Here is an 11,484-nt window from a genome sequence, read left to right on the forward strand (position 1 = left end):
TTATGACTGTTGTGATGCACATGTATATACACATGCATGCTGATTAGAACTGGAATATTTTATAAACTAATATTCACACTCGCATAAGCCTGCACGCACATATCAATACACAATGCACATAAACGTATTTAAAGATGTGTCTGAGAAGAGCGAACCTGGGCAGACAGCGCCAGCAATGCTAAGAGCTTACAAATTCATAAACATGCAGACATAGTAGGTGCATATGTACATACAAACATGCACGCACACAGACTGTTCACAGGGTAGCCATTGGCTGTGCCTGCTCCTTATCAATGTGCTGCAGGTATTGGTTAAGTGTTCTGAATTAGCTGGACCATGTAAAATTACTCACTGCTTCTGTTCTCCTGGTCACGTACACATTCACATGCATAAACCCTATCATCAAGCTCTGAACAATGCACAGCGTACCCAGCACAAACGGTACACAAATATAAACAAAGACAAACCTGCAATGCTGTCAGGCCCCACCTCCAGGTTGAGTGAGATGCACTGGTCTCCATCCTGCTTCGCTGGACCCAGGATCATCCAGCTCTCCAGACCATCTGAATCCGATGAATCATAAGAATCAGACTCACTTTTGGACTCTGACTCTTCTGATTCTGATTCTGATTCTGAGCTGCTGGAGTCCAAAGTCACTGGCACACAAAAACTCCTCTTCCTTTTGAGGTTTCCCTTAATGACAAAACAACAACAACAACAACAATTGTAAATGTCAATACAAAGTTTTCTCTTACACCATTATGCGCCTCTTTCTGAACTGACCAACGCTTTATGTGTTTCTGGAGAACAGCATTTCTTTGCTGAGCTGGAGGGACAAAATTATGTAATTACAACAGAGAGACATTTTTCAGATTTTTCTCAAGGTTTTGTGCTTAACAATGGAGAAGTGCAAGAAAAGTCCTTCAAATAACAGATTAAAGTCATTAAAATCAAAATGTTATGAATACATGGTGCTATACTGTAAATATGCAGCACTTCTAACCCTCAACAAACAACTGTGCACTAATGGAACAGTCCTGAATCTCACCCATCCTGTATTTTCCCATCCACTCCATATTATGCGCAGCCACAACATGCATTGCAAGAGTGAGGCACTATTTATAAAAATGACACCGAGTAACTGAATGTCCAGTTCAGGTGTTCAGTCCATCTCTTACTGGTGCTGCTGTTTGTATTACCCAAGATAATACAGGAGAAACATTCTTGGGTTTTTGGTAATTACAGGGTTCATGATCCCCCAGTTACCATCAAAGTCAACAGCTAGAGAGGAGCTAGTCTTCACTAAGGATGGGTATTTAATCAATACTGCTACTCTTATCAATACGCCTTTTGTGTACAGTTCTTATTGGTTATTGTTATTGCTGGGCAAGAAAAATTTCTTCTGTAAACGATTCAAATGCCATCCATCCATCCATTTTCTTCCGCTTATCCGGGGCCGGGTCGCGGGGGCAGCAGTCTAAGCAAAGATGCCCAGACCTCCCTCTCTCCAGACACTTCCTCCAGCTCCTCCGGGGGAATGCCGAGGCGTTCCCAGGCCAGCCGAGAGACATAGTCCCTCCAGCGTGTCCTGGGTCTTCCCCGGGGCCTCCTCCCGGTGGGACATGCCTGGAACACCTTCCTAGGAAGGCGCCCAGGAGGCATCCGAAACAGATGCCCGAGCCACCTCAGCTGGCTCCTCTCGATGTGGAGGAGCAGCGGTTCTACTCTGAGCTCCTCCCGGGTGACCGAGCTCCTCACCCTATCTCTAAGGGTGCGCCCAGCCAAATGATTCAAATGTATCCATATATATAACTTCATGTACAAAAGCAGTAACAGTCTTAAAATGCTTATTATGTGTCAAAAGTGTCTCCTTGGAAACAAAATAAGTCCATAAAATAAAATTAATCATATTGCTGATATTAAAACACAGTGGAGCTTCAAAAATGTAAAATGATCACTATCACTAATCAGTCCTATCTTCTGTCATTATCCCTCTTACTGCCGATGTGGACTCATTGCTGGCAATGCATGGCTGAAGGAGGGGAGGGGGGCTGGTGCATCCCTGGTCTTTACTGATTTGTGGGATGCAGTACTTTATAAAATTGTAGTCTTTCTAGATTGTAGTTCAGTGATTACAGTGACTTGAAATTAATTGCACAACTGCTACAGTAAATTACAGCTACAATTAACACATACAGCTTCTCATTCTCTACCTGTAGTGCTGGGGTGGAAGTCTGCAGCTGCTGTAACCCTCGACCCTTTGTGGCACAGACCCCATTGTCCTCAGCAGTGTCATCCTCAGAGATGCTAATGATATTGGGACTAGAGTCAATCACGATGACCTCCTCAAAAAGTGATGATGACAACCTCTGGCCTTTAGAAACACTTTCCCCCTTCTTCTGTTTAACATGCTTCTCTTTCTTCTTCTTCAGGTGTTGTCGTAGCTTGCTTGTATCCAGTGACACAGGCTCTCTTTCCACAGTGTGTCCAACTTCTCCATCACCATCTGCAGTCTTCTTAGTCACCTCTGGCTGCTGGTTGTTCTGGCCCTCAGCCTTCTCTCCTTTGCTCTCCTGCTCCTCCAACTCCCCAGCATTAGAGGAATAGTGGAGTTGGCTGTAAAGCTGGAACTCCAACTCGCTGTTAGCCTCGGACCCCTCACTTTCTCCTGCATCCTCTTGGTAGAGGTCATCTTCCAACTCCTCGTGATTTTGATATGAAAAGTACATCACCCTAAAACACCCTTGATACACTCACATGGACACACCTGACCAAGACACACTCACGCACACAAACCTGGGGTGATGCTGACCTCAGTGAGTGAAGCGGACTGCTGGGATCAAAAACACAGACAAGAAAACAAGTGTGGGTTATGGTAATCAACTCACAGGATTGAATACATTATGATATGACAATCCATGTAATTTATGAAAACAAAGTATAAGAACATGATAATATATTAAATTTGAGCTTAAAAGACTTAATAACTCTTGGATGTTTATTGGATGGCCAATAAAAGGTCTGAACTAATCTTCAGCACTTCACACATTACAGGTTACCAGATTATCAGGACCAGTTGCATCAAGTATATTTACAAAGGTAATCCATCACAGCAAACTTTAGTTAGCTTTTAATCTCAGCTGTGTTTTCATTGAATAGTAAAGCAACTGAAATCAGACCTTTTTGACTTCTAGGTGATGCATTCAAGTGCTGGTAGGAAGCTGCACTACCACACTGTTAAAAATCAGCTGCTAAATAGCATCATATTTATAAGATCTTACAGTAAAATCTTCCCCAGAAGACAAACATAAGCAAACACTGATGTCATGAAAGAGACAGAATGGATTTCTCTCAGTAATGGGTTTGCTGTTCTGTTGCAGCCAATGCCCCAGTTCTGAATACCTGAAAAGACAGTGCTATAGATAAAAGACTGTCCATAGCACCGAAGAATAAGTGGACACAGGCCACCATCAATTAAAAGGTACAGACTTCAGTTCTGAAATCCATGAGGGCTGAGAGAGACTTTTTTAAACTGTGTTAAAAACAGCTGCGTTAAGACACAGCTTAGGTCCAGGTTTATCACCTCTCAGGTGCTGATTTCAACTAACAATTAAAATGAAATAACCTTGGATCCACATTGAGTATCTACTTACTACACTCTGTAAAACACACACTGTGCTGCTCATTTCACAATCTCTCTAACTCGTATACACACACACACACACACACACAAACTGGATACATAAGGGGCACTGGCCCATTGCTCTGTCCAGTCCTGCGTGTCTATGCCATGATAGTTGGAGATGATTGGCTCCCAGACCGCACACATCACAGAAACGCCACGGTAGACAGTCACAAGCTGCCCATCGGGGATTAAGGGGACAGAAAGAAGATCCCATGGGCTGGTAAGAGAGAGAGCTCTGAAGTTTAACCGTGCACAGGGACCTGGACCTGACAAATGCCTGACTGTGTCTTACATTGGTGGAATGTAAAGTTCTGTACTTGAAGTCCCAGCAGAGTCATGGTCCAACAACACAAGCACTTTGACTTAATCTACTTAATTAAAGCCTTGCTTAGGAATGTGTGGGTGTGTACATACTGTATTTGACACTATATCATTGTGGCTCTCAGACGCTCCTGTTAGATTTGTTGCTTCTGTTAGGGAAAATTCACATCTTCATGCTCCAGGACTTTTTCATCTTAGACATTTTGACATGTTCCACTAGGAAAAGCACAGGTGTAAATTATAGACATATAAGACACTGACTGAATTGCTTGTAGCTGCTTCAGCTTCAGGGCCCTGGTTTTATGCATTCTGGCTCATTGTTACACTGTCCAGACGTCACTGGACATTACGTTGTCAAGATGGCATCTGCTTCTCTGTTACACAGTCAAATTCTTGTGAACAACACAAGACTAATCACAGTAATTTCATATAAACTTCATATGTGGCCCATACGGAGTATACAAGCTGATACTTTTGTCATGCACAGTAGATCATTATGAGACACAAGGCAATGCAAGTTCCTCTTGTTACAATGTATAATGCCTATATGTGTATCAACTTTTTTCAATTTCTTCTTTTGCAGTTTTTTTTGCCTGTTGTGCAAAGACTGTGCCAGTTTTGTGAGCGGTGTAGTCTACAAAACTTACATAGTTGCTCCCTACCACCACCCAGTGCTTCTGGCAAATGCTATGCCTCTACTTACACTGATTCTGTGTACTTGTACATCTAATTTTTGCTTTATCCCTTATCAAGATTACATTCCTATGATACTCTCCTGGTATCCCTGAAGGAGCAGGTCATGTGGAGTTTTTCTAAAGTTATAAGTGCCTCTTGTTATAATTGCTGCAAGTACTTGAGAAGACCTCAATGGAGTGGACGACACCGCAGTGATAGGTCGCATCACTGGCGGGGACGAAGCAGCCTACAGGAGGGAGGTGGCCGGTCTGGTGTCATGGTGCAAGGATAATAATCTCAGCCTCAACACGGACAAGACGAAGGAGATGATAGTGGACATGAGGAAGGAGAGGAGAACTCATCAGCCACTGTTCATCCGGGGGCTCGAAGTGGAGAGGGTGACCAGCTTCAAATACCTGGGTGTCCACATCAGTGAGGACCTCACTTGGACACCTAACAACACACAGCTGGTCAAGAAGGCCCAACGGCAGCTGTACTTCCTGAGGAGGCTGAGGACGTTTGGCATGTCGCCTAGGATCCTTTGCAGCTTCTACAGCTGCATCGCTGAGAGCATCTTGACCAGCTGCATCACTGTCTGGTATGGCAGCACTACTGCTATGGACCGCAAGCACCTGCAGAGAATAGTAAAGGCTGTGGAGAAGATCACCAGGACTCCACTGCCCTCTCTGCAGAGCATTTACCACCGCAGGGTGCGTAGGAAAGCTGCCTCCATCCTCAAAGATCCCACCCACCCCCAGCACGGACTGTTCACTTCTCTGCCCTCTGGCCGGAGGTTCAGAAGTGTGAAATGCAGGACCACTAGACTGAAAAACTCTTTCTTTCCCTCTGCCATCAGACTCCTAAACAGCTGAGGAGTTCGTTTCCAGGAAATATGTCACGTACTGTCGACCTGTACTGTTTACATTCTCAGTTTGCACATGCATAATTGCACACTGACTGTTGACTGCTGCACATGCTGCTCCTATGCAGCATACATTCTCTTATTATATTCTTATATATTTTTATTATATTGCTGCATTTGCTGCTTAAAGTGACTTAGATTTTGTGTTATCTACTTTATATTTCATTAGTATTTTGTGGACAGGAAAGTAAGAATTTCATTGTACAGGGAAACACGTTTCCTAACTGTGCATATGACAAAATAAACACTTTGAACTTTGCTGTAGGTACAGTATGTAGTTTATAACAGAATCAAATCAGATCAGATCAGATCACATCATCACTGGTGTTTAGTTCACGGGTTGGATGGCCCCACAAGCCTTGGCCTTGCTGCATGAGTTTTGATGATTTGCCAAGGGAACCTGTATAAAAGCTTTGCCACTTTATTTAGACAAAACAATTCCATCCCAAGTTTCACAACTGACTTCCTCAGTTGTCATGAAAAAACCAGCTGAGAATGACCTTTCAAGCAGATTTAAATTTGGTTTGTTGGATTTATATGTGCATATTCCTAAACAAAGGGGCGGCAAGGGGTTTACACAATAGTCAGGTTTAAATGTTAGTGTGTTTATGTCACTTCCTCACACGGGACGAGTGATAAATTCTGTGATTTGAAGAGGTTATTGAGTTGTTCAGGAAAACAAACACAAAGTAAACTGGCAGAGTGAGGTAGAAATCACACAACCTACCACCGACCTCTATACAATGACACACAGAAGGCAGAAATCTCAGCATTATAAGGATGCACTCTAAATGTAGTTAGCCTGATGATAACCACGGCTAGCTAAATGCTAACTCGTTAGCAGGTATGTACAAGTTATCTCTGTTAGCTATCGATACATGACTAAAACTTTACAGGCCAAACACACATAGAAAACTCAATAAACTGTCGCTGAGCAGTGAGTATTATAATTTATTTCCACATACTGACAGTCCCTGGTTAGCAAGTGTTCCTCCAGTCTGTCCACGTGTTTATAAGCAGTACCGGTGAATGTAAACAATGAAGCATTGCAGTGAAAAACACACATGAAAGAAAGCAAATATGTAGAACCAAAGTCGTTCTTCGCGAAACTACCATGTATATGTCTAATGGTAAATACCAACAAGCTGAAGCTCACCTTTATCAAGCAAGCAAGAGAGGTTACAAGTGTCGGAGCTGCTCTCCTTCTTCCAGGCACACAGACAAACAACTTCCGGGTTTGTCCGAGAAAAATGGGTTGGCCGACAGTAACGTTTCACTTCGTGCTGCCCGTGCGGTTAACGTCTTCTTGTACAGCATCACGTGAAATTTTTGGGGCCCCTGTTGTCTAAAGATGTTTTTTAAATCAGAAAACAGAAATAATCTCTCTGTATCTAAAATCTTTTATATAACACTTTAAAAACAAAGTCTGGTTGACCAAAGTACTTTACAAGGGCAAGGTAAGAACTAAAATAAATAATATCAATACAGGAATAAAACAACATAGGAACATAAACACACGAATTTCACAGAATCAACAGTTAAAAGAAGGAAGCATCAGGCAATACTATATATTAAAAGCCAATGTTAATAAATATGTTTTAACCAATGATTTAAAAGTTGTCAAGTCTGTAGATGATCTAACATTGAGAGGTAAACCATTCCACAATTTAGGGGCTGCAACAGTAAAAGCGGGATCACCTCAGCGTTTGTATCTGGCCCTGGGAACCTCTAAACTAAACTGGCTTGATGATCTGAGCAATCTTGTAGGTTTGTGCCACCTCACCAACTCAAAGGTAGGGTGGTGCCAAACTGCGGCAGTGCCAAACTATAAAGAGCCTTAAAAACAAAAATCAGTAGCTTAAAATGAATTCTAAAATGGACTGGAAGCCAGTGGAGAGAGTCCAGTACTGGGGTTATATGGTCAAATTTCCTGATACCTGTTAAAAGACGAGCCGCAGCATTTTGGACCATTTGAAGATGAGTGAGAGACAACTGATTTACAATAAGGTATAATGAATTACAACAGTCAAGTCTAGAGGTTATAAAAGCATGAATTGCAATCTCAAAATCATTAAAAGAACAAAATGACTTGACTTTACTTAACAACTTCAGATGAAAGAAACTAGATTTTATGACTGAGTTGATCTGCTTGTCAAATCTTATGTCATTGTCAAACATTCCCCATAAGTTTTTTTTTACATTTTATATTACATTTGAGTATTTCTTGGGTTTTTTTTTTTGTCTTGGCCTAAATATAACTCTTCTCTTTTCCATTTCTTCTTTTGCAGTTGTATGTGTTTTTTGTCTGTTGTACAATGACTGTGGCGGTCTTTGTGAGTGGTGTAGTCGACTAAGCTTATGCAAAGTTGCTCCCCAGCACCACCAAATTCTTTTACCAAAAATTCTAATTTAGTGTTGTTTGAGGAAAATTATATGCCTCCATTTACACTGCGTCTGCGTACTTGTACATGTAGTTTTAGTTTTATTCCTTATCAAAATTATAATCCTATAACATTCTCTATTTCCTCAAAGGAGCAGGGTTTTTTTAATGTCATGTTATGTTTTTAAGTTCTAAGTATCTTTTTTATTATTATTAAATTTATACTTTAATTGTAAATTATTTTTTTCTCCCTTGATGCCATTCAGCCCTCATTTCTCTGGACTGCTTTACTTCTTGAAGCATAATATTTCTTTCTACAGACAAATCACCCACTGTTTTTCACTACTGTCACCCTGATGGATGCTGGGTGTTTTTGCTCTTCTCAGTAAGGCCTAAATATTGGCTATGAAATGTCAGAATATGTGTGTGTGCACAGTGGGTATGTGCATGCATGTCTAAGTGACTAGTATGGACCTTCAGGCCTGTGCTATTTGCTATTATTACATGTTGATGGGAATGTAAATCTATATGTAAATGTAATTCAACAGACTGGCTATTGCCATCAGTCATATTTATAACACACAGAACACTGCAAGATTATGCCATTCTGGCTCTTATGGTGACTTTGCGACATTAACGTGAATCTTTTCCTCCTCTCCATGAGAATAGCCAGCTACAGGCATCATCGATGTAATGACAATAAGCGAATGGCATTGTGATAGGGAATCATCATCTGATTCTACAGGATTCCCCATGTGTGTCACAGGTTAGGGTACACTTCATGTTTTAACACTATCACCTCTTTTAGCCCATGTATACATCTAATACACACACATACTGTACACATATATCCTGCATCTGTTTCCTTTTTGGGATTGTATATGGAGGCCCTCTTCTCTACTGCTCCATATCTCTCTAAATTGGATGCAGGTTTGGGATGCCTCACTGCCTCAGTGAAATTGTGATGTGGCTGTCTGATTTTAGCTTTCATGCATTTGCTGTTATTTACCTTTATTATTATTTTTTTTTAAAAAGGTGGAGGGCACCAGCTGAATGGAGGTATCTGGTTCAGCGGTTCATCTCTGAGCGTCCAGACCAGTGGTGTGTTGAAGGTGGATGGAATGACCGGGATGGGGATTTAAAGTCTCCTGATTTCCAATCACACATTCTAGAGGGATGGTTCTGCCTGATGAATGATCTTTATTGAGGAGGAGGTGTTAAAAGAAGCATGTCATTGTACTCATTTGATGGCGTTTGTATGTGCCATGGTAGCTCCCACCTTCATTGGGGCCAGATGTGTTTTATGAAAACGGGATTCTCGTCAGCCCCTCTTGTGTATTGGCAATATTCTCCAGCTGATGGTCATTTGTGACCAAAAGTGTTTATCTGAAAACAAAACTGTGATCTTTACACCACTGTTGCTCTGATTTAGGCAAGGGGATGATGCAGTCATATCAGGATTTCACAAAATTATACTGTAATTTAGGAAAGCACATTGTTTTCTTTTGCCTGAGCTGCATCTTCAGAAATGTTAAAACATTTTTCCTTTGGTTGTTACAGTAGGAATTAACCACAGCTGAAACTATTAATTCATTTTTTTGTCAAGTCAGAAAAAACTAACCAGTGACTATTCCGATAATTAATTCATAATTTCAATAACTTTTTTATGCTAAATTACAAAAATCAGCTGGTTTCATTTTTAAAAATGTGAATATTTTTTGGTTTTCTTTGTCTTCTATGAGTTTAATGTAAATATCATCGGGCATTATCAAACATCACCTTGAGCTCTGGGATCATGTGATGGCCTTTTGTTGTTGTTTTCTCTGACACTCTGTAGAACGAACAAATGATTAATCAAGAAAACAGGAGATTTATCAAAAACACATAATTATGGTTTGTTGCAGCCCTTAAAACAATTGTTTGGAGTGTGAAAAACACGACTAGCATTTGCTCAGATAGAGATTCCAACGGTAACTGGTTGCATCAGCTTGTTTCAGTTCCGTAACAGGAGGTCTGCTTCCCTTTCTGTTGTTGGTGCAGGCTTTTTTGCTACTGTATGTATGTAAATACAACCAGGCACTTTGTTGTATCAAAGCAGCCAAGCAAGTGGAATTCCCTCAAAAAAAAAAAAAGCCTTGCCCTGGATCAGCGCTTCTGAACAAAAATGGCTTGCATGCATCTCCCATATGGGGCCCTCTGTGCTGGAGTCATTCACATATACCGAATGTACACTGTTGGTGAATCCAAAGCCCCATTGCCAGTGTTTTTTGTTTGACTGCAACACACAGGCTCTGTCGTATCACTTCAGTGAACGTTTGATCTTTTCAATTGTATTACCATAGGTGTTATATTTTCATTAATTTTAATAGGTATCACAACATCACATAGATTAGCAGGATAAGAAACTGATGGCGTATTAGGGAGATTCTCCAGTTAATATACCAGGTAGAGCATGTTTAATCAGTGGCAAAGCTCAAATGCAGTAGGAAACAAATGATAAAACTCAGTCACAGGGGGATGATGACTTGTCACAGACTCCTAAATTGTGCGCCATGTAATAAAATATTTCTTTTGGTTCCTTGTGAAACTTGGCTCCTAGAACTTATAACACCTCTTTAGACTGCCAGCTTTGACATGACTTATGTAACACTGAAAGAAAAATGCTTCACATACTACTGTTGCCATTTTAAAAGCATTTTTACTTTGAGTCAAGAGTGTATAGTACAGTGTAGTACAATTAGATGGAAATTATACAGTCTCTGTCTTCAAATTGAGGGTTAGGACCCCACAAAGGGGGCCAAAGCAAATCTGAGGAAAACCTGCTACAAAGGGATAAGAAAGAAAAACAGTCACTCTTGTTAATAATTTGTTCTTGTGAAATTCTGAATAAACAATTCTTCTAAAAATACGTTTCACTGCGGTGAACAATATAGATTAAATCATAAGTTATGGTATATGTTAATTTATATCACAATAACAATGTATCATGAATGAAGAAACAGCTTATAGATAACATAATATGATAAAATGGTTATTCTGGCTTATTAATTACATATGTCAGACAGATCAAAGTTCATCATATTGGTGTAAAAACTCATATAAATCAAATATTCCCATTAAACTACTCATTGGGTTGTGGCACTGCCCACAGTGGCTTGACACACCCAAGGGTAGATACCATGGTATAAACAGTGTGGCTAAACCTCTGGAGTTTGAGCACTGTATACTGTCTGAGTCTATATCATCAGTTTGCCCAACTCCAAATTAAATGAGAAGGGAAAATCACTTTGTGCGTAGATTGCTCCTTCAGGCCATGTCCACATGTGATGAGGGGACACAAGTACAATACCTCATTTTAACAGGTCAGAGCCCTGTTTCTGTACTTCAAGGTCCATTTTTTTTCCTGCTGTTGGGAGTGTGTGACAGTCACACCTTTACAAAATGAAATACCAACACAGGAACCCACCCACAAGAAATACTTTTTGTGAAGCCCTGTGATAA

The 11,484-nt window shown here is 40.7% G+C and overlaps 1 protein-coding gene across 1 annotated transcript in view; it reads right to left on the minus strand.

Moving 5' to 3' along the window:
- zcchc7 (zinc finger, CCHC domain containing 7) overlaps window positions 1-6,888 on the minus strand; it is a 28,946-nt gene extending 22,058 nt beyond the window's left edge. The window contains exons 1-3 of the mRNA XM_020624183.1: window positions 6,760-6,888; window positions 2,214-2,833; window positions 468-693 (exon numbers count right to left, since the gene is read on the minus strand). Coding sequence (XP_020479839.1) covers window positions 468-693; window positions 2,214-2,729 — 742 coding nt within the window. The 5' untranslated portion in view covers window positions 2,730-2,833; window positions 6,760-6,888. The remainder of the gene's footprint in view (window positions 1-467; window positions 694-2,213; window positions 2,834-6,759) is intronic.
- Between the last annotated feature and the right edge of the window lie 4,596 nt (window positions 6,889-11,484).

Source organism: Monopterus albus, unplaced genomic scaffold, assembly GCF_001952655.1.
Source record: "Monopterus albus unplaced genomic scaffold, M_albus_1.0 scaffold322.1, whole genome shotgun sequence".
NCBI lineage: Eukaryota > Metazoa > Chordata > Actinopteri > Synbranchiformes > Synbranchidae > Monopterus > Monopterus albus.